This window comes from Malaclemys terrapin, chromosome 18, assembly GCF_027887155.1.
Source record: "Malaclemys terrapin pileata isolate rMalTer1 chromosome 18, rMalTer1.hap1, whole genome shotgun sequence".
Classification (NCBI taxonomy): domain Eukaryota; kingdom Metazoa; phylum Chordata; order Testudines; family Emydidae; genus Malaclemys; species Malaclemys terrapin.
This window is the reverse complement of record NC_071522.1, coordinates 4,290,537-4,314,125: the sequence shown is the minus strand read 5'-3', so window position 1 is coordinate 4,314,125 and position 23,589 is coordinate 4,290,537. Positions and strand designations below refer to the sequence as shown.

The window sequence follows — 23,589 nt, the reverse complement described above, 5'->3', positions numbered from 1 at the left end:
CGGCTGGGTCTCATGCATTTCAGCCCAGGAGTCTTGTTCCAAAGGCTCCTCAGAACCATTTTCAGCGTAGCGGAAAGCAAGTGAAGTTACTGGCGCCCTCCTGGACCTGCATGCACACGTGTGGAAAACAGCAGGCTACTCGCACATCTTTGCATTCTAAGCATTTCACTAAGAGATCCATGGACATTTGTCTGTTCGCCATATGCCTGCAAGCCCCAGCGAGCGATTACATTCCCCTCATTCCAGCCCCAGACAGCGCAGCTTTAAATTCCTTCGTACATACTGAGGCTGCACACCCTAGATTAGCAGGAAGAACAGCACATTAACCTAGCTTGGTGGATGAGTTACAAATCCCAAGGTTATGCCAAAAAAATTATTTGATTCACAGAAGAGCTTATTCATCACCTGATGCCATTTGAGATAGCTGCGGAGGGTCAAGTCAGAAAGCGAGCGAGGAACTGGGAAACTCACTTTGAGCCCTAATCTGTGAGAAGGAGAATACCCTGACCAGTGACGTCAACAGACACAGAGGCTGTGACACATCTCACCGGACTGAGACCTTTATCCCCTTAGAATTCCAATCCCAACTCGCTCTGCACTTTGATCTCCTCCTCCAGATCATGTGACACTGCTGAAACTCCCAGTCATAAGTCCTGTGTCAAGACACTTACTGGAGTCAACTCCCAGCTCTGCCACAGACATTCCTGTGTGACCTTGGGCAAGTCACTTAATCTCATCTCTCAGAGATTCCCTTTATACAAAGGTAAAGATCTCACATTAGCTCTGCTGACTAGGGAAATCTAAGGGCCTGATTTCAACTGTTGGCCTAATTTTAATGGCATAATTCTGCATCTGCAGACAATGTGTGTGCACTGCTCATAGCATTTAGACCCCACTTGATTTCCGGGCACGATCAGATAGCAAGACATCTAACTGCTATGAAACGAATTACCTGCAAGTGTAAAACTACACCCAGAAAATCAGGGCCTAAAAGTTAAAAGAATAAATGGTTACTGTTTTCAGGTAAACACACAAGGGGATTTCTGGATTTTCAATCTGACAGTGTCCCTTTAACGAGTCTAAAATATGTATTGATTCGGTTGGAACAAGACCAGAGCCCAAATATAGCTAGTCATAGTAACTGTTGGGTGAAAAAGAAATGTAGGTCACACCTATTCATCCAGACCCCACCGTGGCAGGTTTGGTATATTCCTGCTGCCGAGGCCCTGCCCCTTTGCTACTTTCATTCGCAATCAGGAATTCATCCGTCAGAAATATCCCGTAAACGACTATTCGTTGTGGGTAAGAGCTGAGACTATTCAACCCAGACAGCTGCTCCTGGATGCAGATTCGAAATCATACCAAGAGACAGGCAACAACATAAACAAGAACAAAGTCCCATATTTTCAATACTTATAAGTCAAACATTTTAGTGTGAAATGTGGATACGAAAAGGCTCTTATCTAGACCTGTAACCACGTCTGAGGAGTTGACAAAGGAGCAAGCTGGAACAAAAGGTTCCGTTTCTGAGTGAAAAAAAGATGGTAATGAGAAAACAACCCAGACTGAAAGATGGGAGAGGGATTTGGACAAAGAAATTGATCGGGATGAGTTGGTCTCTATGTGAGAAAGGAAAGGGGATCGATATTTTCAGTTTGGGTAGCTCATAAAGAATATGTGTATAAGTAACTGTACAGGTGGTATTTGACTCCAGTTAAGATTCTTAGTATTTTTGCTACTAGGGAGGTGCTGTAGTGGATGGGTTGCGGGGAGAGAGGAACACACTTGCACTTGTGATGGTTGTGTCCAGTCAGTTTTGGGAGGAAACTATTAAACAGATTCATTTTATCCAGCTTCCCCTAGACATCCCCTGACCGGTTCACGTAATGCTCCAGTAAGGGAGATACATTGTAAGCAGAATGACAAATTAATGTATTTGTTAGTGTTAGCAGAAAGACTTTGTATTGCTCATTACTGGAAAACAGATAATGGAATTGTGGCGTAGTCAAATATGGACTGTCCGTGTAATAGAAAAGCTTTCACACCAAGCATGTACACAAGAGAAGCACCAAAAAGGGGAAATTTGGTCACCCTTTTTAGTGTGCTCAGACGAGGAGAGTTCTTTACCCTGGTTCTTTGACTATTAACCTGATCCTGAATCAGTAACAAATAATGTGCGATTTAATATTTTTATTAATAGTTTTATTGTAACTTCACCTTAATAAAGTTTCCCCAAAAAACGCACTGACTGCAGGTTCCAGGTATTCCTCAGCCAGCAACAACTGGCCCCCGTGAGCTAAACCCCCCCCAGAAAGCTGCACTTCTGGTCAAGGCTGAAGAGGCCCTCTATGAAGCATGGCAGAAGAGGGAGAGAATTAAAGCAAATGCATCAAGGACGACGGTCCATCTTCAGCAGTGTCTTGTCTTTGTGTGGAGGCACTAGCCCCTTCAGTCTGCAAAGGGCAGAAATCTCCCTCCTACAGGACTCACTCTCTGCATTGCTGCTCAACTCGGACAATTCACAAGAACTTTTATTGCCTCTCTCCCCCTGCCAGTGGTGCAAAAGAGCCTTTTATTGCCCTGCTTAAAACAGAGCATATTGTCACCTGGTTCTCAGGTCTTCCCCAGTTCTTCACTGATGGCTTCCCCTAGCTAGTGTGTCAGCTCACAAAGCAACTGTGGGGGAGGGGACATAGAGGAAAAGAGAATTTAACGCCTTGCCCAGCACAACTTGACACCACCACAATCCTATGGCATTCATATCCCATCTGCGGAGATACAGGCCGATGGTATCCAGGGCAGCATTTTTGGCATATAAACCCGAAAGCAAACATATTTCACACCAGCTAACCCCTATGTTATACATCCCTCACACACATACCACCAGATCCTCTTTTAGTTCCCAGAAAAACTTTTTTTAAAGGTCAACTCCTTTGGCTGTGATAAAGCCAGACTTTATTAACTATCCTTTGAAGATACAATCATGAAATCAGGGGCCATGGTGATAAGTGTCGTATAAAAGTTTAGATTAAGAATAGGACAGATGGACTCATCAGTTAGATTTTAGCCCCTAGAAAAGAGGTTTCCATCTTTCTTCTTTCCCACTTGACTTAACATTTTACAAAAACTCAGTGACAGAATTTTCTGCTACCACATCTGACAATATTCTTATTCTAAGATGACTGACAAGAAAATCTGGGTTTTTACAAAATCTGTTAGTTATGGATTTGTGATGATCAGAGGCAAAGTTCTGTGTCCCATGGATAAGCTAAATGAAGCATTTGCAGCAGTTTTTGTCTTGTTTTTAAAGGAAAAAAGCAATTGGACCGGCTATCCCATCTGTTGCGACTAGCAGGGTTTTTGCTTTCCTGAGTCCAGAACGGGACACATTTCCCTACAATAACTTTAAAATTGTTCCTGGGCAGGAAGAGAGAGACTGCCTTGTTTGCTTCTCGCTAAATGCTCTCAGACACCACGGTGATGGGCAACCTTGTAAACCTAGACAGATGGACAGACCAATTTTTAAGGAAAGCAGCATCTCCTATAATCACTGCCAATCCAAAGGAGATTTGAGGGGATCAATGGGGATTTCTACCAATCCAAAACCTCTCTCTAAATAAAAATTAGTAAGAGAAAATTCCCATTTGTTCATAAAATTCATCGCTGGTCCTTGTTCTGTAGGAGGAGGGAACTGAAGGAGGCAATTCACATGAAACTTGGGAATGGTGTGCACAATGGGGAATTATTTCTGAATAGCCACAATGCAAGAAATGAATAAAGCTCAAGATAAATAGAGCTGGATGCCCAAGCAAGTTAATAAGGTGGGAATGGTTCACCCTCCTGCTCCACACTAGGAGAAAGGCATTCAGGGAAACCCAAATAAAAGCCCAGTAACTCAGTATTTGTATCTACATTTTTTCCTGGCTTCCTCAGTGCCAAAGGGAGCCAGTTACGGGAGCAAAATAACAAGAGATCTGGTCATCTCGCTGCATTCCTCCACTCAGGAACTGGAAGAGTTTGAGAAAACAAGATCCTGTGTTATTTCAGCTCTGTGAATGGACTTGTGAGGCATTTAAAGACTTGTGAAACAAACACTACCGGGGCACATGCCTGGTGCCCGCCGTCTGAGAAAGGGCCATACCAGGCTTCCCATCTTGTGGAATGAAGAGGGACAAGGCAGGGCTGCTAAGGGTTACAGTGACAGGTTTCTCGCTGGCTCCTACAGAGTTCTAAAACAGGGAGGAATGACAAACTAAGGAGAATCAGAGAGAGCAAACACAGAGCTCCTCAACACTACCGGGAGCAATGCAGCATTGTCAGAGTTTTATGTGAAACAGAAGGAATGTCAAGGGGGCATTCAGAGAGTAAAATGGAAACACAGCAGCAAATATAGCTAGGGAGATCCGTGACGAATAACATGGGTTTTAAACTATACCAGAGGTCTGGAAAACAAGACAAACCCAGAAAAGCCAATAATAAGGCAGCAGAGTAATAAACTATTGGTAGTTGCAGCAGTAGTTCCTTCACATCCACATTTGACAAGGAGGATTTTAACAACACATCCCTCCATGATGCGCTTGTGTTTACTAAGGAGGATAAGCTGGAGGACAGACTGAGGTGACAGAATGGGAGGCAATAATTTGGCTAGGACACTGGGAGAGGTGGGTTACAGGTCAAGGATGAAACAGTTAAACCACTCAACTATTATCTCGATCCTGGAGAAGTAACGAACGACTAAAAGTCCAGGGATGGTATAGTCCCAAAGCGTCTGCAAAGGATAACCTAACATCTACAGGCAAGATTCTGCCTCGGTATGTATGCAGAGCTCCAAAGAGGGGCAGTTTATAATGTATGGTTCATGGACATGTTTGGAAACGTGAAGGCCAGCATAGATTTGGGAAAGGCAGGCCAGACCAGACAGAGCTGATTATTTTGTAAAGGGGAATAACTGTTGGTGCAGATGCAAAGAGCCAATTATTTACTCTCCCTGATTTTCAAAACTCTTTAGATAGCATTGACGTGACAGTCAGGGTTAGGTAAATGACATTTACACCCACTTTATGGCTCATGGATGCTGCCACAGAGGTGTGAAGGCGACTTAGTGTAACAGAGTCAGGCCTTGCAAGACCCTGCGTAAGGGCAGGCCCGTAGCTGCACCTCGGACCACCCTCAGCAACTCCATTCCCTTCGTGGTGTTTGCATCTCTCAGACACTTGCAAGCTGTCATCATACAACTTCCCCTGAGCCATCACTTACCCAAATTATCCTTAGTTCTTTTCATCTCCCATCATAAATCAATCCCTTCAGTCCCCTACTCACAGGGAGGAAACATGCATAAATACTGAAAACTTCCCTGCTAGCTAATGGCCCCATTTATCCTTCCCCGTCCTACACCCACTAGGCGAGAGATCAATGCTGTCCTTTGTTTACTGCAGGGTCAGTGCATTACGTCAGTTGCATTTAGAGCTCCTGTGAGTGCACAAAGTCTTTGGAACACCTTGAAAAACACACACACAATCTCTCTCTCACTCCCCCCGCCTCAGCAGCCAAGGCCTGGGTAATTCTGGAACTGACACCCGGAAGAGCAGAAGCAAAGCCATGGTTTACATCAAACATGCAAATCTCATGTCACTAACACAAACCAGACGCCATCTTCCTCACTCTCTACAGAGAACAATGGCCTGAGTTCCTATCACATAGAAGAGCAAGAAAACAACAATGAAACCTTAAAGAAAAGCAAAACAAATAAATAAATCAATTAGGGATAAAACATCCAAGCCTGGAAGGCTCCAAGTTTCCAGGAGGAATTATTAGGTTGCTTTTGAAGTCCTGTTTTGGCTAACGGGCTGGCAGGTTACGGTAGGAACGTTAGTCTGCAGAGAAGAGAGCTCTGCCGGAGGCCCTTTGTTTTGCTGTTTTTTTTGTTTTATTTAAACAAGAGGAGACATTTAAGAACAAAGTTAAATGGGAGGAGTGGGCAGGAGTGATTTTCATGCCAGGCTCGGGGGTGTTTCCTACCTTGGATGCCATAGAGCCGGTTGAGGCGCGATCTTCTGGCTTCGTCAGCGTATGGCACGGCTAGCCAGGGCATCTCGCTGAAATACTGCTTAAAAGAGTCCTCTGACCTAGGCAATGGAAATGGAGGTCAGATAAATGAACCCTCATTACGTCCTTCTGCAGCCCTTTTTCCTGTTTAACCCTTTGCCCATATGCAGCCCAGCAGACGCCTGACACTTCCCCAGGGCCCAGAGCCCACCTGTACGTGGGGCAGGCCAAGTCGCACCCACCCAGGGTGAGACCGCATTGATTTTAAAGCCGGAGCCAAAGAAGGAGTTTGCAGCAAGTTTCAAGAAGAGATTTAAAATCTCAATTCTGACAGCTGCTGCTCAAGGGCCCCGCAGTCCTCGGGCTTGTATCCTGGGCACGCATGAACATCAAAGCAAAATGTCGAGCCCACCTCAAGGGTTGTGGGCTTGTTCTTGACTCCACCCCTGCCCTGGCTAATCCATCTTTCCCCTGGCTCCTTTAGTCTCTCCCCAGAGCCAGCAGGGTGAAGGTATCTGGCCACTGCGGAATCAGAGCCATCTTATGCTACCAGGTTGGGGTGCAGGGTCCTTATTATCCAGAACAACCCTGTCCAGCCCTGCCTCCCTCCCTCTCCACACCTAGAGCCCGGTCTCTTGTGTATCCAACAGGGAGAGGCCCGATTGGGTTCTCTCTTTAAAGCAGGTGCCGTATCCATTAATACTTGGAGTTTCTTCCACCCCGCGAGCACATATCAAACAGCTGAATACATCACAAAACCGGACTTCTAGTAACTCCCAGCTCCCTCCTTGCTTCGGGGCATGAGTTTCTCCAGTCTGGCCTGCAGACATGCCTTGCCCCTCCAGCCCCTTGCACCACGGCACAGCACAGAGCTCTCCAAAGCAAACAGCAGACATTACCTGTCTGCGCTAATGAAGACAATCTCAAATTTCTGCCCCGCCTCCTTGATTTTCCGGTAGGACTCCACCAAGACCCTCGTGAGGCTTCGGCAGGGGGGGCACTGGAAAAACACAGAGGAGCACATAGTATCTGGACACCAGGGACAAAGCTCTCACCTAAGTCAATGGGCCCGATTCACTCCACAGCTTCCCTCAGCAGGGGGAACAGGGAGCCCCATGAGGCCCCCATGAGCTCTGCTTTCCCAGGGGGCCTAGAGGCAGTCTCGCAGTCTGCCAAGTGGCTGGGCCTGCTGGACAGGGGGCTCTGATTCAGAAAGTCACCAGTGCAACCTCCGCCAGCTACCTGGAAGGGGAAGGGGAATTTCACCTCAGGCACAGCTGCCCCTGCAAAAGTGACTCTGGCAGTCCAGCCAGCGCAGGTGTGGTTATCTACCGTGAGGAGCTGCAGTCAGGGCTCAGCCTTCTCACAGAGCTGCCATTCATCTCCAACCCCTTCCATTTACTCTGCGATGGAGAGGTGCCAGCTACTCACCCAGTGCGCAGAGAAATAGACCCCCACGTGAGAGCCCTCCAGGGCGGTGCTGTCCAGCGACTGGCCGTTGTTTCTGAGCAGAGGCCCTGCAACAACTTCGCTGAAGGGTTTTGGTCCCCAGGGGAACTCCAGCCCTAGGGGAGTTTGGGATGGGCAAGGGGAGAAGGCAGAGAGAAGAAGAGTGAGAGCATTTACACTTTAAATGGCTTTACTGAGGCCCTCCCCGCTTCTCCAAAGGCATCTCGGCGGGCAGTCGTGCAACAGACAGGAGCGGAGAGTCCTCTTCATCCATCTGCACTGATGTCTTTCCATGTAGACCTCCTCTGCCCCCTTCCACCCAGAGACTGGGCCACACACACCCGGGGGGGATCGGCACCAAACGTTAACCAGCACATTTGTTCTGAAGGGAAAACCACGCTCTGAACCCCCCGCCCCCCGAGAGACACAGAGGAGAGCCGCCCTACAAAGGGCCATATTCTCTGCCCCCCCAATCCCGGGCAATCAGGTTTTCCACGGGGGGGGGGGGGGGGGGGGGAGAGATGTCCCTCAGAGATTCACACCCCCCTCCCAGGGTTCAGCCACTACTGGGGTCTCAGGGATGAAGTCGTTTATGCAGCCCCGGATTTGTCCCCCTCCTCCCCACAATGGAGTGCTCACCCAGCGGACCTGTGCAGCTGCAAATCTACTTGCTGCCCTTGTACCTCCGTCCTCAGAACACCCCAGAGGAGCCGTGCTTTGTATCGTGCAGGGGGTCCACATCTCCTACGTAGGCTCTCAGTATCCTCTTCCCTCCTCCCCCCCAACCCCACACAGCACAGCTGCACTGCTTTCTACTCTGGTCAGGACCCTCAGTGCCCACAGAGGGGCAGGATCTGACCGTCAGGGATCCCTGTGACTTCTAAGCCGCAAAGCGTGTTTGCGTGCATTCACCCAGTCTCAAGATGTCAGAATGCTCTCTGGGAACAATGCAAATAGTCCTGCTTTGGGCAAGCCGTCTGCTTCATTCTTCCCTTTTCAATGAGTTTGGCAGAGCTCTGCAGGGTCGGGTTCTCTCTGCTCCTGGCTGGGGGTGCAGGTCACGTACTCTGACTATTCATCTTTTAGAGAACAGGTCAATCTGCCCATCCCGCTCCTCGCAGCCATTCTGCTTCCTGAACAGCTACCATTTTAAAACCATCGAGAAGCAGCTGATCTAGCCTCGGTTACTGCAGCTCAACTCCCACCTCAGTCTTTGTCTTTTAGGAACTGCAGCTGGCTTCCTTAAAGCTGTCACCATTTTCATTTCCCTCACACAGGGCTGCTTTGTCCCTAGCTTTAAGACTGGATAATGGACACACAGGTTTCCTTGCCCACCTGAAAAAAGCGTCTATATATTCTGACTATTCCTGCTGCCAATTCCCAGAATAAGCAGCCCGTAAATTCAGCCAGAACTAAAGAAACATTACCAGATGGCTTAGACCACAAATTATACTTAGCCTGTCATGCTGCACAGCTCCCGCCCCCTGCGTTACACCTAGGGGCTTGTTTTCGGGATCTGTCATTCCCGCACTGGGGAAATGACAACCGCATGGAATGCGGAGGCACATATGCTGAAGGGTCAAAGGTGGGCAGGCAGGTGCCCCGCTTTCATTTTGTGTGGGGACCACAAATATGTGCAGCAATGTTTATTTGTTTTCAGCACTTGCCGATTCAGAGAAGGCGAGGTCTGGTATAAACATGCCGCATGGTATGATTTAGAAAAGAAAACTGTAGCTTCTTTTAGGCACCATCTGTAAGTACCAAGGGAACTTTTCTGTCACAGACTGTGTGGTGTTACTAATATCCGCACCACTCACTAGATGAGAGCAGCACAGATCTTAAGTTATGAAAAAGGTGGGTCCTCAGTTTGTCCGCCTATGTCCCCCCAGTGAAATGCTTACTGCAGCGTTTCATTTCATCTAACTTTTTCCTCATTTGCACTTCAGACAGCAAACCCAGAAGGGATGCCTTTGTTCGTTAAAAAATGAAACCCTAACTCTAATGGGAACAATGCAGGGAATTTCATGCTGAAAATAATCCAGTGCTTTGATGAGGTAAGTCTGATGATCTTCATTTGTTTCCATTTTTTGCTTCCAGGCACACTTTAGAAAGGGAGCTAAAAGAGAAGCAGATTGTCAGCCGTCATATGGGTGTGCAGTGCTCCAGGTCTTACCTTCGGGGTCATCCCGGATCACCAACAAGCCATTTCTGCACACAACCTTCCCCGTGGAAGCATCTATAAATATCAGTGATGGAATGTTGGAGACTCTGTATTTGTTCCATAGTTTTAGCTGTAAAAGAGAGCGGGAGGGAGAAGAAGAGGTAAACTCTAAGCAGCTTCACCATTAATACTTTTGAGCAGCAGCACCTTACAGGCCAGCGATCAGAAAGAAGCAGAAGACGACAGAGCGGCAGTTTGCAGCAGAGCATCCAAAGGGCTCACACAGGAGCCCAGCTACTGCTAGCCTGGTGACCTCAAAAGAAAATGGCATCGCGTTGACCGGAACTTCCTTGTATCACTCGGTTGGTGCCCAGGGCCGGGAGTTAAGTCTGCATTCTACTCCCAGCTCTGCCATGCACTTGCTATGTGACCTGGGACACACGAGTTTATCTCCCAGTGCCTCTGCTTCCCCCTTATGGAGCACTTTGAGATCTCTGACTGGAAGGCACTGTACGTGGGATATGCTATCACCACCATGAGGCAATCCTGTTTCAGCTGCTTCCTTCACTCCCAGCTCACCATTCATGACACTAATCTCCAGTCCATGCCCAAGTCATGTTCACACTGAAAACATGGCTGACATCCAGAAATGTGGAGCGATGATTCTGCCTAGACCCTGCTGCATTTTGGCCATCTTGATTAGTAGACTAGAACTCCCCGCACAACTTAACTTTGTCCAACGCCAATAACTGAAACACACCTGGGGTCACACACTTCTCGTCTGGCATCATATTTCTGCACGTACAGATAAATAAATTCTGAGTTCTAAAAAACACCAGCTCTAGAAGGAAGTATAGAAAGAGAAAGATAGCTGCTGGCAAGGCATAACCTGCAGGTGTATATGAGGCTTGGGAAGCCTTCTGTAACCACTCCAATGCATTTTCAACCGTAACGAAAAGCCAGGAAAGGCTGTGGTCTGAGGAGCTGATCTCAGAGCTTCGAGTACCTAAAACATTCCAATCTGAGCAGTTCACTTACATTTTTCCAAGGCACTTCGACCTAAACAGCCCGGTGATGAATGATCAACCTCTTAAATGCAATCAGATCACAACACAGAACCAGAGAGGACAGAGGGGAGGGGAGGGAAGGAAATGAATCATTAGTTTCCCACATCATCAAATAATGTGCTGCAAACTCTCCCTGGCGCCATAGATATTTATGACATTCATTTGGGCCAGTGGAGAACAAAAAACCGCAATGGAAGAACAGCAGAATGGAGCCTCAATATTAATAAAACTCACAATTCCACTACTTCTGATACTTTATGCTCAGTTATTTTGCAATGCAAACTAATGGATCCAGAATAAACCTCAAAGCACATGCTTCTGTATTCTGATCCATCTTATTCTTTTATTCATATCAGAGTAATACTCACAAGTCTCAGTTGAAACTGGGCCCCCATTGTGTTAAGCACTGTATGATGGAGATGCTGAAGACTCTGTATTGTGCTGAGACAATCCCAGCCCTGAAGAGTTTACAGTCTAGCGGACAAGACAGATGAAGGGTGTGGGAAAAGGATGCAACCTCCAGCCAGAGCGAACTGGGTGATCTAGCTTTTTATATGCTTAAAGACACGTAAGCTAAGGGTGCGAGTCAGAGAGCAATTTAGGTTTTAATGCCAGTATCTAATTTGCTCTTCTGGAATTTGTTCTTGGGCAAAAATCTGTATTCTGTCGAGGTTACTGTGTTTTGAGAGACTTGACAAGGCTATCAAAATTTATCTTACCTGAAACTTGATGATGCTGATGGACAAGCTAAATGGATTTGGCCACAAAAGCTGCAAAGACTTTGCTAAATGTAAATCAGCCGTGTTAAATTGAGTTTGGTTCAAAACACAGAAAGTAAATCCAAGTTTGTGAAGTTTAAAGGGATCTTTACAAGGATCACATGTTTTTCAAGCATCTATCTAAGAGGGTGTTGCAAACAATAAAGAGGTACAGAAAGTAACTGGAGAGCTCTCTGTAAATAGCTGCTCACATTTTACTCTATTTTGTCATGTCTTTGCCATATTCAACAGACTCCCCTCAAGGCCCTATAGTATGCTGTGGCAGCTTTCCTTTTTGGGGGAACGGTGGTAGCAGTCTCTACATTGTGCCCAACCAACAGTGCTCTGAACTCAGCCATTTATAATCAACAGGGTTTATATGTCCTGCACATCTGTGGGTGCTGTATAAATAACCAAAGGTATCACTGCAGATCAACCCGAGGTTCTGGGGCTGCCCAGGCTACAAGACCAAAGGGGGAAGAAGGGATTGAGCTTGGGACTCAAACTCAGGTCACTGTTATGATAGTGCTGGGCATTACCACTGGATCCAGCTCAGTTATGCACAAATCTCAAGCAAAATAATAAAAATCAGTCACAATGGCTGACTTTCCTGTTGAATCCACACAGAGCTGTGACTATCACATAGCTTCAACTCAAAATCATCCATCAGTCCCTGGTCCACTCTAAACATCTGTGAACCTCATCAAAGCTGGGCGGTGCTAAGACTCAGCTGTAAAAGAAGCTGAAACCTGGTAAATTTCACACCCTGTTCAGTGTGGGCTGAGAACATTTTGCACAGCAATGCAGCAGCCTGTGAAGTTTAAACAGCTCAGATTGGTGAAGAGCTCTGTGGTGATAATAATAAATAAATCCCTTGACAAACAGCTATATAAGTCCAGACTATTAGTTGGGCTATAATTTAAATGCAGCATGAGACACGGATGAACAAACAAGACAATTGCATTTAAGAACACCAGAATGTGCTGTCATATAAACCCAGTTATGAAAGGCCTGAATAGCAAATTAGTGGTCTCCAAGCACTAGCCGTATTAATGTGGATGTCTGTATTAGAAAGTACATGAATGTGCTGTTCAAAGTCTGAGCAGTCTGATTTGATGATTCTCCTGTGCATTGGGAAAGTTGATTGGAAATGAAAAACGCATGCACTGAAGGATGATTGCCAAGATTTACCACCATTCCCATGGCAATGAGCTCTTTCAATCACGCTCCGCTTTCCAAAGCAGATCAGACACTTCTAAGAGAAAGACGAATGGCTCATTTTACGGCAGGTCTGATCCGAAAGTACATAACCTTGATAGGAAACTGGGTTTTTTCATTTACTGCTTATTTCTGTAATTCAAATTCCCTCGGATTCTCTCCTCTCCACTCGAAGAACGGGATAGATTTCCCCCCCTTTGTACGAAGAAGAATAGTCTGTGTTTTGTTAAGAGTTGAAAGGGAATAGTGGCCTCAGTAAGTGCCAGACAGCCTCAGCTTTTAACCTTACAACTACCCAAACTTATAAACAGCCATTTGGTGGTTGGAAACTTTCGTTGTTAAAATCACAGTGAAACATCTGGAAATACAAAGACAGCAAAGAGATTCCATCAGTACTGAGATACTACAGAGGTGAATGGGCACTACAGAAAAACCGAGGACCGATCAGCATTTGATATAGAACAGTAACGTAGATTGAGAGATGTACGACAGGAAAAGCTCACTGTGATCACCTAGTCTGATTTCCTGCATAACATGGACCACAGTATTTTACCCAGTGATTCCTGCATCAAGCCCATATCTTATGGCTGAGCTAGAGCGCTAAGAAATACTTTCAGTCCTGATTTAAAGAGGTCAGTGATGGGAGAATGCACCACATCCCTTGGAAAATTGCTCCAATGGTTAATTAACCTCATAGTGAAGTATCTGGAATTTTAATTTGTGCAGCCTTTCGACAATACCTGTCATACAAAAATGAAGCCGACAGAGATGACAGGTGCCCAGCATGTCATGCTCTGTCTTGAAGCTGCTTGGCTGAAGACAGAACATGGAGTGCTGTGATCCTGTAGCATCAGCAGGCCACACAGCTGTATTAAAGGCGAGAATGGCCGCAACATGTTTCATGTTATGGAAATTCCCTCTTAGATCCAAGCAAGTCACCAATGTGGCCTGAAACTGAAGGGAAGATCCAGACTTGAAGCCAACGTTTGTACGCGCCTGTGCAAAGTGAAAGAACGGAGCTTGGCGAAGTCCTAGCCACTAGCTGACTGTCTCTACAAGGCTGTCAACGTGGCACAAGCAGACTCCAATTACTGGCAAAGGGTCTCCTCTGGCCTGCTGGCACAGGAAGTTGGCTAAATTTATTCTGAGCAATTTGGCATTTGTGATCCACACAGTAAGGCAAATGAAAGAGAAAGAAAAGGCAGTCACAGTACAAGTAGGTGAACAATCGCCCCTGAAAGGACCATGTATTGTGCCCCTGAAAGGACCATGGTGGATGGAAAGCCAAACGTGAGCTCATCAGAAACCACAGGAAGATCAGAGGATGCTGCAGGAGAACGCTGCCTCAGCAACTTTTAAATGCAGCTTTTCCTGTCTGGAGGAGAATGACACTGAAATAACATGCTTCTTGCTCAGAGGATTTGATCATGCATTTAAAGAGGGGATTCTTTGCTACACTTCCCAACAGCTGTTGCAAATCTGCAGGATCAAGCCAAACCTAACACAGATGTGGAATTAATCTAGACTTTTCAGTCTGAAATCAGCTGATCCTTTCAGACTGCTCCTCACTCCCGATTCACACAGTACTCCTGGTAAGTTAAATAGTCTACTCCGCACAGAAAGCCAGTTGGAATAGGAGCTGCAGAAGCATTCTCTTCTCGAGACACCACTGACATAGAGTGACCAGTTTATACAGAAATATACCTGTTACCAATATTCCCTCTAATTTTTTCATCCAAGTGCATAATGAATTTTGTTATATGCATCAATATGGAGGTGATGTGTGGCGGGGGTAGGGCTGAGGGGTTTGGAGTGTGGGAGGGGACTCAGGGCTGGGGTACAGGGGGGGTGAGGACTCTGGGATTGGGCCGGGGATGAGGGGTTTGGGGTCCGGGAGGGGGTTTAGGGCTAGGGCAGAGAGTTGGGGTATGGGGGAGGGGGTCAGCGCTCTGGCTGGGGGTGCAGGCTCTGGGGCAGGGATGGGGATTAGGGGTGTGGAAGGGGGCTCAGAGCTGGGGCATAGGGTTGGGATGTGGGGGGTGAGGGTTCTGGGGTAGGGCCAGGGATGAGGGGTTCAGGGAGCGGGAAGGGGCTCAAGGCTGAGGTGGGGGCGGTGAAGGCTCTAGCTGGGGCCGGGGATGAGTGGTTTGGGGTGCAGGCTGCCCAGGGCTGCGGTGGGGAGAGAGAACTCCCCTCAGCCCTCTCTCGCCACAGCAGCCCGAGCCCAGGGGAGAGGTGCCTCTCCCTGGCAGTGGCAGATCCTGGGCTGGGACCCGTGGAGAGGCGCCTCTCCCCACCTGTGATAGCTTAGAGAGAACTTAGCCTAGTACCTTGTACAGGTGCTTAACAGAACAGTTCCGGTGGAAAACCGAGTTACCGGTTTTGTAATCTGATCCATAACACAAAGTCATCAATAGATTTAATTGGCAGGAGCTCAGAAATCAGGACCTGAGTTCAAATCCTGACTCACGGTTTGACTTTACATACAAATCACTGAACGTTTCAGAGCCTCAGTCCCCATCTGTCAAACAGAACGAACATTGCGGAGTGATATACTTCATTAACTATTGTTGGCAAGGTGACTGGAGAGCCTCAGACTAGAGGCATTATGGGAGGGCAAAGTATTGCTATTGGTTGCTATGCTACTGCAGTCACTAATCATTTGCTCATTTGTTTCCTCCCTCTTCCTTCCTCTGGAAATGGACCAGCATGAAGTACATGGGAGAACCTTGGAGTTGGACACAAAAATCAGATCACAGGTGTTAAACACCCACACAGCAGGAAACGTCTCTGTTCTAAAGCACATAACGGCCAGGGGACAGGTTATAAACCTACTGGGCTACAGACTGAATAAAACCGACTGGATTGGGTCTCAAGGAGAATGAGGACTCTCATTCTCCCCAGTGGCATGCTAGTAGGAATGGGAATCTCCCCCTCCACTAACAGCTGCAGGGTGCTATTTTTGGTCCTGCCGACTGACTTCTCAGCCCTGGTATCTGCGTAGGATGCATTAACTCACTAGTGCAAACTCTAGGCGGGGATGGTTCCCACTGACAAAGATAACATGAAACTGCTTTCAGTGCATGCAGAACCCCAAGCGTGAGATTTGTTCCCACTGGAACTTGGTTAGCGGCAGTCCAGTATGGCAACTGGTGTCCATAATAAGGGTGTCTTCACTGTCACATTAGCTGCGTGAAACTGTGCTAGATTCCACTCCTCAAACCGTGTTAGGATAAAGACTTTTGCCTGTCTTCATCCAAGTCAGATGAATGCTCTGAGAGGCATTTGCCCAAGCAATATCATCATATTTACTGCAACCCAGGCTTCTGCCTTAACCCTGGGAAATTCAAGCAGACAAAGTTAATTTAAAAACTCAAGAGCAGATCTGTCAACAATAATGGAATGTGTTCCCAATATGGAGTGCTGCTGCTTTCCATTAAATGAAAAGCAATGCAACATTTCCTTCAAATTCTCCTTTGGAGGCAGTGCCTTCAGAGTCTTGTTAATTTCCTCTGAAGGACCCTTAAAAGATCCTGTTTTCCACCACCCTGACAATTGGACAGACTTCAGTGCAGCTCGGTTTAGGTTTCTTCTTTGGGGAGGTCAGTATATTGATAGTAGTTTCGAGTGAGCAGATAAATTAATTTGGTACTTGGAGATTGTGGGTGGGGCAGTTAAAAATTCCTCTTACAGAGAAGTGATACTGTACATTAAAAATTAAAAGAAAACATTTCCCCCCTAGGAGCACAGTTATACTGATCAATCTTAGAATTGTTTAAAGGCACATTGTCTGTTAGTTTAATCCCCACAATCAGCGGGGGAGTCGTGGTTTACAGAACCTAACAGGGAAACATTTTTCTGTTTGGATTTAAACTGCTCCCTGCAACATCTACAATCCAAACACAGCAGCAATGAGTGATTATCAGGAAGTGAAACTGACCAGTGTAGGCTCATTGTCCAACATGAGTGATTTCAAGAAGTAAAGCAAGAGCATTATAATTGGCAAACCTGTTTCAGCACGAGACCGGAAACAGGGAATGGGAGAAACTTGTAATTCACCTTCCCCCTCCCACAACAGAAAACGACTGGGGAGGGGATTCATAAGTCATAAAATACAGGTTGAGAATTGCTGGGGTGGGACTTCTTGCCAGCAATGCAATCCAAGTTTAGTTCTTCACTAGGACACTAACAACAAATCCAATCCTCTCTTCCTCCACTCTCCTGAGTATGCTATTTGGACAGGGATCATCATATCTCTCTCCAGTGGAAGACAGACAGACAGACATGAGCTCAATTCCTGTTGGTCTCTCATTACAGGGCCATCAGCTGAAATACTGAGAGGTCTGTTTGAGAAACGTACAGGTATTGCTCTGCTGGAAAAATTACTATGGCTCCGGGAGCTGGAGAAGACAGGCTGGCTCCAACTCTGTCCTGTGGATTGGTTCCAGGATGTCGAGACATCCTCAATTGTTCATGACACTTCATTCTCAGTCAGTGCAGTGAGATGAATGCCCTCCCCATGGCCTCACTCACTCCTAATGCTAACTCGCAGCTTGTACATTGTGCCCTAATGGATTTACAAGTGTGAGGGGGCCACCCGGATGTTGCACGCAGCAGGTGGGGTGCTGCAGGACAACGGAGCATGCCCTCGCCCTGTCAATTCAAATCCAGTTCATGCCTGTCCTTCCAATTCAAGCTTAGCTCAGAAGGGAAGGACTTCTCCAACTGCCTTCACAACTCTCCACTATCTCCTTGTGTAGCTGAACCTCCTTAATCCAAATAGAATGGGGGGCATGACATTTCTCTAGGTAGAAAGGGGGACGTTTCAAGGCAAATTATGCCTGCTGGAGGACTGAGTTAGGAAGGATAGAGAGCTGAATATGTGGGTTTGGATACATTATTTTTTACTGTATTGCTAGTTATTTCTCTCTGAAAAACAATTGCCCCCCCAAAAAGTACAAGAGATAGAGATTTCCTCCTAGAGCATTACTAAACAGAGGAGGAGGCATTTGCACCTGTAAAGTGTAATATACAAGATCAATGAAAATGATTTGTAGATTCAAAGGCCAGAAGGGAATAGGGTGATCATATAGTCTGACCTCCTGTATAGCATGGGCCACAGAACCTCCCCAAAATAATTCCTAGAGCAGATCTTTTAGAGAAACATCTGATCTTGATTTTAAACTTGTCAGTTATGGTGGATCCACCACAGGTCTTGGTAATTAATTATCATCACTGCTAAAAACTATGTCTTATTTGCATTCTGAATTTGTGTAGCTTCAACTTCCAACCACTAGATTGTGTTAGACCTTTTTCTGCTAGACTAAAAAGCCCATTATTAAATATTTGTTCCCTATGCAGGTACTTATAGACTGTGATGAAGTCACCCCTTAACCTTCTCTTTGTTAAACTAAATATATTGAGCTCTTTTAGTCTGTATAAGGCATGTTATCAAATCCTTTAATCACTTTTGTGGCTCTTCTCTGAATCCTCTCCAATTTATCAACTTCCTTCTTGAATTGTGGACACCAGAACTGGACACAGTATTCCAGCAACAGTCACATCAGTGCCAAATACAGAGATAAAATGACCTCTCTATTCCCGCTCAAGATTCCCTTTTATGCATCCAAGGATCGCATTAACCCTTGTGACCATCACATTGCACTGGGAGCTCATGTTCAGCCGATTATCCACCACAATCCCCAAATCTTTTTCAGAGTCACTGCTCCCCAGGATAGAATCCCCCATCCTCTAAGTATGGCCTACAGTCATACTTTTGCATTTAGCCATATTCAAAATGCATACCAGTTACTTACACTTAGTGAGCGATCCGGATCGCTCTGTATCAGTAACTTGTCCTCTTCATTATCAGCCACTCCCCTAATTTCTGTGTCATCTGTGAACTTGACCAGTGATGATTTCATGTTTTCTTCCAGGTCATTGATAAAAATGTTAAATGGAATAGGGCTGAGAACTGATCCCTGCAGGACCCCACTAGAAATACACCCGATGAGGAGTCCATTGATGATGATCAAGATGTTCCTGTTGCTGTGTGTGTATTGGGCACTGAGCAGACAAAGGTACCATCTGTGTGGCATGGGTGGTTCTCTCCCTACCCACCCCTCCGCCCTCAACCCTTGAGAAGATACAGGCCAGCTGAAATCAACACTGTAAACAGTCTCCTATTCCACACCGGAATTACAATCAAATAATGCATGCCTCAGCAGCTCTTGCTGGGAGCTTCCTTTCCAGCGCCATGTTCCAGTATCGGACTTTGTTCCACCAATGTGGGTTTGTCAGCTAAAAAACCCTAAACGAAATAAATAAAAAAGCCCCCACTGCTATATGTATTGTCTCCTTTGGCCTACCTCTGATTCTGCTCCCTAGTCCCATCAGCATCCCTGCAAACGTGATTCATAAGTCAACCGGCAAAGCAGCTGCAGGATGGCGAGTGTGCAGGGAGCCACAGAAGACTCATGTGTCTGCCTGCAAGTTTCCACCCAGAATATTGTTCATTTTGTGATTGACAAACAAAACAACTATTTAAAGATCAAAGATGGAAGAGAACAATTAGTGTAGGCTTTTCTAGTTGATCTCCTGAGCTAGTGCAGGGTTGTTCCCTATACTGTTTTTTAGTGGTTTGTCCAGTCTAGTTTTAAATGTCCTCAAGTGACAAGCCTTGGACCACCACAATCTCAGTCATCTTCCATCCTTCCACCACAATCTCACTGTCAAGTCATTTCCTTTGATGTTCTGCCTAAAATTCTCTTTTTAAATCATCCCATTGCCAAAAATCATTCAGCTCACCGACTCAGGCCTTGTCCACGCTGTGATTTCAAACACTGCACATCCTTAGGATAGATGTGAGTTACACTGGTGCAGCTCATCCCAATTTGGAACGCTGCCTGGTGCAAATCACGCTGCCCTCATGTAAACCCTGTCTATACTTGGAGTATCTACCAATGCAGCTACATGGGTGGCAGGAATCCCAGTGTAAACTATTACACACATTGAATCTATTTCCCCATGTTAAGTATCCTCACACCTTCTTGTCAAACTGTCTGAAATGGGCCCTCTTGATTATCACTACAAACGTGTTTTTTCTCCTGCTGATAATAGCCCATCTTAATTAATTAGCCTCTTAGAGTGGGTAGGGCAACCCCCACCTTTTCATGTTCTCTGTATGTATATAGATCTCCTTACTATATGTTCCATTCTATGCCTCCGATGAAGTGGGCTGTAGCCCATGAAAGCTTATGCTCAAATAAATGTGTTAGTTTCTAAGGTGCCACAAGGACTCCTGTTCTTTTTAGTGTAAACTAGGTTCATCCTAGCTAGAGCCAGATTCAAATATCTTTCTCTCTTCCAGCATACCTAATCCCATTAACACTCCATCCTCAACCACCGCATGGTTCCATCCTGACCTCCTGTTACCCTGCTCCCCTCCCCCCACCAGGCAACAGTACAGGCCATTTACATTGCCAATTAAGCCACCCCAATTACCTCGCTTTACAATTTCCTGCACTACCAACCAAGCCAATCAGAGCACTGTATTTGAGGGCAGAGCAGTGCATGGCCACCAGGCTCTGGCAGACACTCCAGAGCGCGAGGATGAGCTGCCTCCTTTTTGCAGGATACAAATTGCACAGGCTGACAGACTGGATTTCCTACAGCCCACGGCTGACATGGAAACATCCAATTTGTTGAGCAGAGCTTGGAGCGACTGAACAGTGGTTCACATGATCTACAGAGAGTGAAAGCCTCAGGGCTAAAAATGGAGGGCAAAGGAGGCCTGAGGGTCCTGTGGCACCTTTAAGACTAACAGAAGTGTTGGGAGCATAAGCTTTCGTGGGTAAGAACCTCACTTCTTCAGATGCAAGAAGTGAGGTTCTTACCACGAAAGCTTATGCTCTCAATACTTCTGTTAGTCTTAAAGGTGCCACAGGACCCTCTGTTGCTTTTTACAGATTCAGACTAACACGGCTACCCCTCTAAAAGGAGGCCTGGTTTGTTTTACGTTTTCAACTTGTAAAGAGAATTCAGGGCTGGTGAAAGGTGCTGTACCCAGAACAAGTACAGTGCAGGCAGCACCAATGCAAGCTTCCCTCATGCTGCCCCACCAACTCCGACCTATGGGGATCATTTCACACAGGCCACATCCAACAGCCATTTGATAGCGATGGGTCAACCTTTTCCTAGAGTCAAGACACTGGACTAGGACCCAGACACCCTGGGTTCAATCTCTGGCTCTGCCAGAGATGTCCAGAGAGACTCTAGGCAAATCACACTCCATCTGAGGTCCTGCTCTATAAAATGGGGATAATCTTTCCTTTCTTCCATCCTTTGTCTCTCTTGTCTATTTAGATGATAAGTTCCTCAGGGCAGGGACTGTTTCACTAAGTGTTTGTGTAGTCACTATGGGGCATGATCTCAGGGTCTGCGTAGAAGACCCTACTATAATACAAAACAATATCAGCAATACAGACCTGTGCTTCAAACACAGACAGAGAGGTGGACAAAGAGTCACTGGGCTTTGTCTTGGGCATGGATTAAAAAGAAAAGTTACATGTTTACACCAATGTAATTGATCAAAGACGTCAATTCAGACTCTACTTAGGAAAAAAACATGATTTTGTTCATGCTGCAAATACCAGCAGGCTGTACCTGTTTCCTACCAGTTCCTAGGAATTTCCGCTTGCTGCATGGTCCATGAAACCTAGAATGGCTGCATGCTCCAGAAGCAATAGATTTACTGATTCCATGGTACATGAGGAAAGCAAGAAGTTATATATACAGTGTAAGATTATTCAGCAACTTTACACCTTACTAATCTTCTAAGTGTATGGATGATAATTTGGTCAGTGAAAAGTTTATGGGAGAACCTATGATGGGCCTATTAATTTGGTTGCCCTCAGAGAGTGTCCATACATTGTGGAGACAAAAAGGCACCACAGAGCTCAGCTGCACTCGCTAATCCACATGAGCTAAGCAAAGCTCTCCAAATAGTGGGTGAGAGTCAGAGACTGGAGAACAGAAAGAAAGAAGAACTTTTAAAACTGGGTAAATATCACGTATCCACATACTAGAATACACACTTCACTACAGACTGTACATTTCTAGGACGGGCATTCTTCCATCACAATAAGATTTGACAAGCTTAATAATAATGTTTTGCATTTATATTGTGCCTTTTACCCAAAGATCTCATGATGTTTTACACTCCCTTGCTTAAGCATCACAACCATTCTGTCATAACTATAAAGGGAAGGGTAATAGCTGTCCTATAAATCCCTCCTGGCCAGAGACTCCAAAATCCTTTTCCCTGTAAAGGGTTAAGAAGCTCAGGTAACCTGGCTGGCATCTGACCTAAAGGACCAATAAGGGGACAAGATACTTTCAAATCTTGGGGGGGGGGGGGGGGGGGAGGCTTTTGTTTGTGTTCTTTGTTTGGGAGTGTGTTCGTTCTCAGGGACTGAGAGGGACCAGACATCAATCCAGGTTCTCCACATCTTTCTAAGCAAGTCTCTCCTATTTCAAACTTGTAAGTAAATAGCCAGGCAAGGCGTGTTAGTTTTCCTTTGTTTTTCTCAACTTGTAAATGTACCTTTTACCAGAGTGTTTATCTTTGTTTGCTGTACTTTGAACCTGAGACTAGAGGGGAGTCCTCTGAGCTCTTTAAGTTTGATTACCCTGTAAGGTTATTTCCATACTGATTTTACAGAGATGATTTTTACCTTTTTCTTTAATTAAAAACCTTCTTTTTAAGAACCTGATTGATTTTTCCTTGTTTTAGATCCAAAGGGGTTTTGGATCTTGATTCACCAGGAGTTGGGGGGATGGTTAATTTCTCCCTGCTGTAGATCTCAGGGGGGGGTTGGAACTGATTCACCAGGAGTTGGTGGGAGGAAGGAGGGGAATGGTTAATTTCTCCTTGTTTTAAGATCCAAGGGGTTTTGGATTTGTTTTCACCAGGGATTTGGTGAGGGTTTTTCAAGGCTTCCCAGGGAGGGAATTCATTGATGGTGGCAGCCGAACCAGAGCTAAGCTGGTAGTTAAGCTTAGAAGTTTTTCACGCAGGCCCCTACATTTGTACCCTAAAGTTCAAAGTGGGGATCTCAGTCCTGACATGGTGGCAGAGGTGGGATCATTTTAAACCCAAAAGCCAGTGAGATTTTTTTTTCCTTCTAGCTGCTTGGAAAGCCGAGCTGGAAGTAGATAGATGCATATCTTATCTCTCCTTGCCTGAAGGCAGAGGTGTTAAGTTTTTTTTACAGGTCCTTTGTTAAGAGAAGGGTTCAATTAGCAAATGACTGGTAAAAGGTATTTACAAGCTGAATTGTTTTTTTTTTTTCTTTTTACATCCTCGGAAGTAGCTAGTTAGAAAGTTACTGTTAACTCTGCAGCAGCCAGAGCTGAGAGCTTCCCAGTTTGTCAACTGCAAAGGGGGTTACCCAGCACAAGAAAACAGGAAAATGACTACCAAAGAAGTAGCTAACAAAATAAAACTGGCCAAACTAGAAGCAGAAGAAAATGAAAGAAAACATCAGAAACTGCTTCAATTAACAAAACTCGAGACAGAGCAGAGAGAAAGAAAAGAAAAAGCCAAAGAGGAGGCCCACAAGAAAGAGATGGAGCTGAAAAAAAAAATGAAAATAAAAGAAAAAGAAATGGAGGAGAGAGAAAAAGAAAGGAAGCATGAACTGGAAGTAGCAAAGGCTAAGCAGGATGCACCAGCCAATGCTAACAACCCCCCTCCAGGTACCACTTCCCATCCCAGAAAATTCCCCATCTACAAGGCAGGCGATGATACTGAGGCCTTCTTAGAAAATTTTGAAAGGGCCTGCCTTGGATACAGCATCACTGCAGACCAGTACATGGTAGAGCTGAGGCC

At 45.8% G+C, this 23,589-nt stretch overlaps 1 protein-coding gene across 1 annotated transcript in view; it reads right to left on the bottom strand.

Moving 5' to 3' along the window:
• NXN (nucleoredoxin) overlaps nucleotides 1-23,589 on the bottom strand; it is a 105,527-nt gene that overhangs the window by 25,228 nt on the left and 56,710 nt on the right. The window contains exons 2-5 of the mRNA XM_054008462.1: nucleotides 9,668-9,785; nucleotides 7,477-7,610; nucleotides 6,945-7,045; nucleotides 6,019-6,125 (exon numbers count right to left, since the gene is read on the bottom strand). Of these exons, the coding sequence (XP_053864437.1) occupies nucleotides 6,019-6,125; nucleotides 6,945-7,045; nucleotides 7,477-7,610; nucleotides 9,668-9,785 (460 nt within the window). The remainder of the gene's footprint in view (nucleotides 1-6,018; nucleotides 6,126-6,944; nucleotides 7,046-7,476; nucleotides 7,611-9,667; nucleotides 9,786-23,589) is intronic.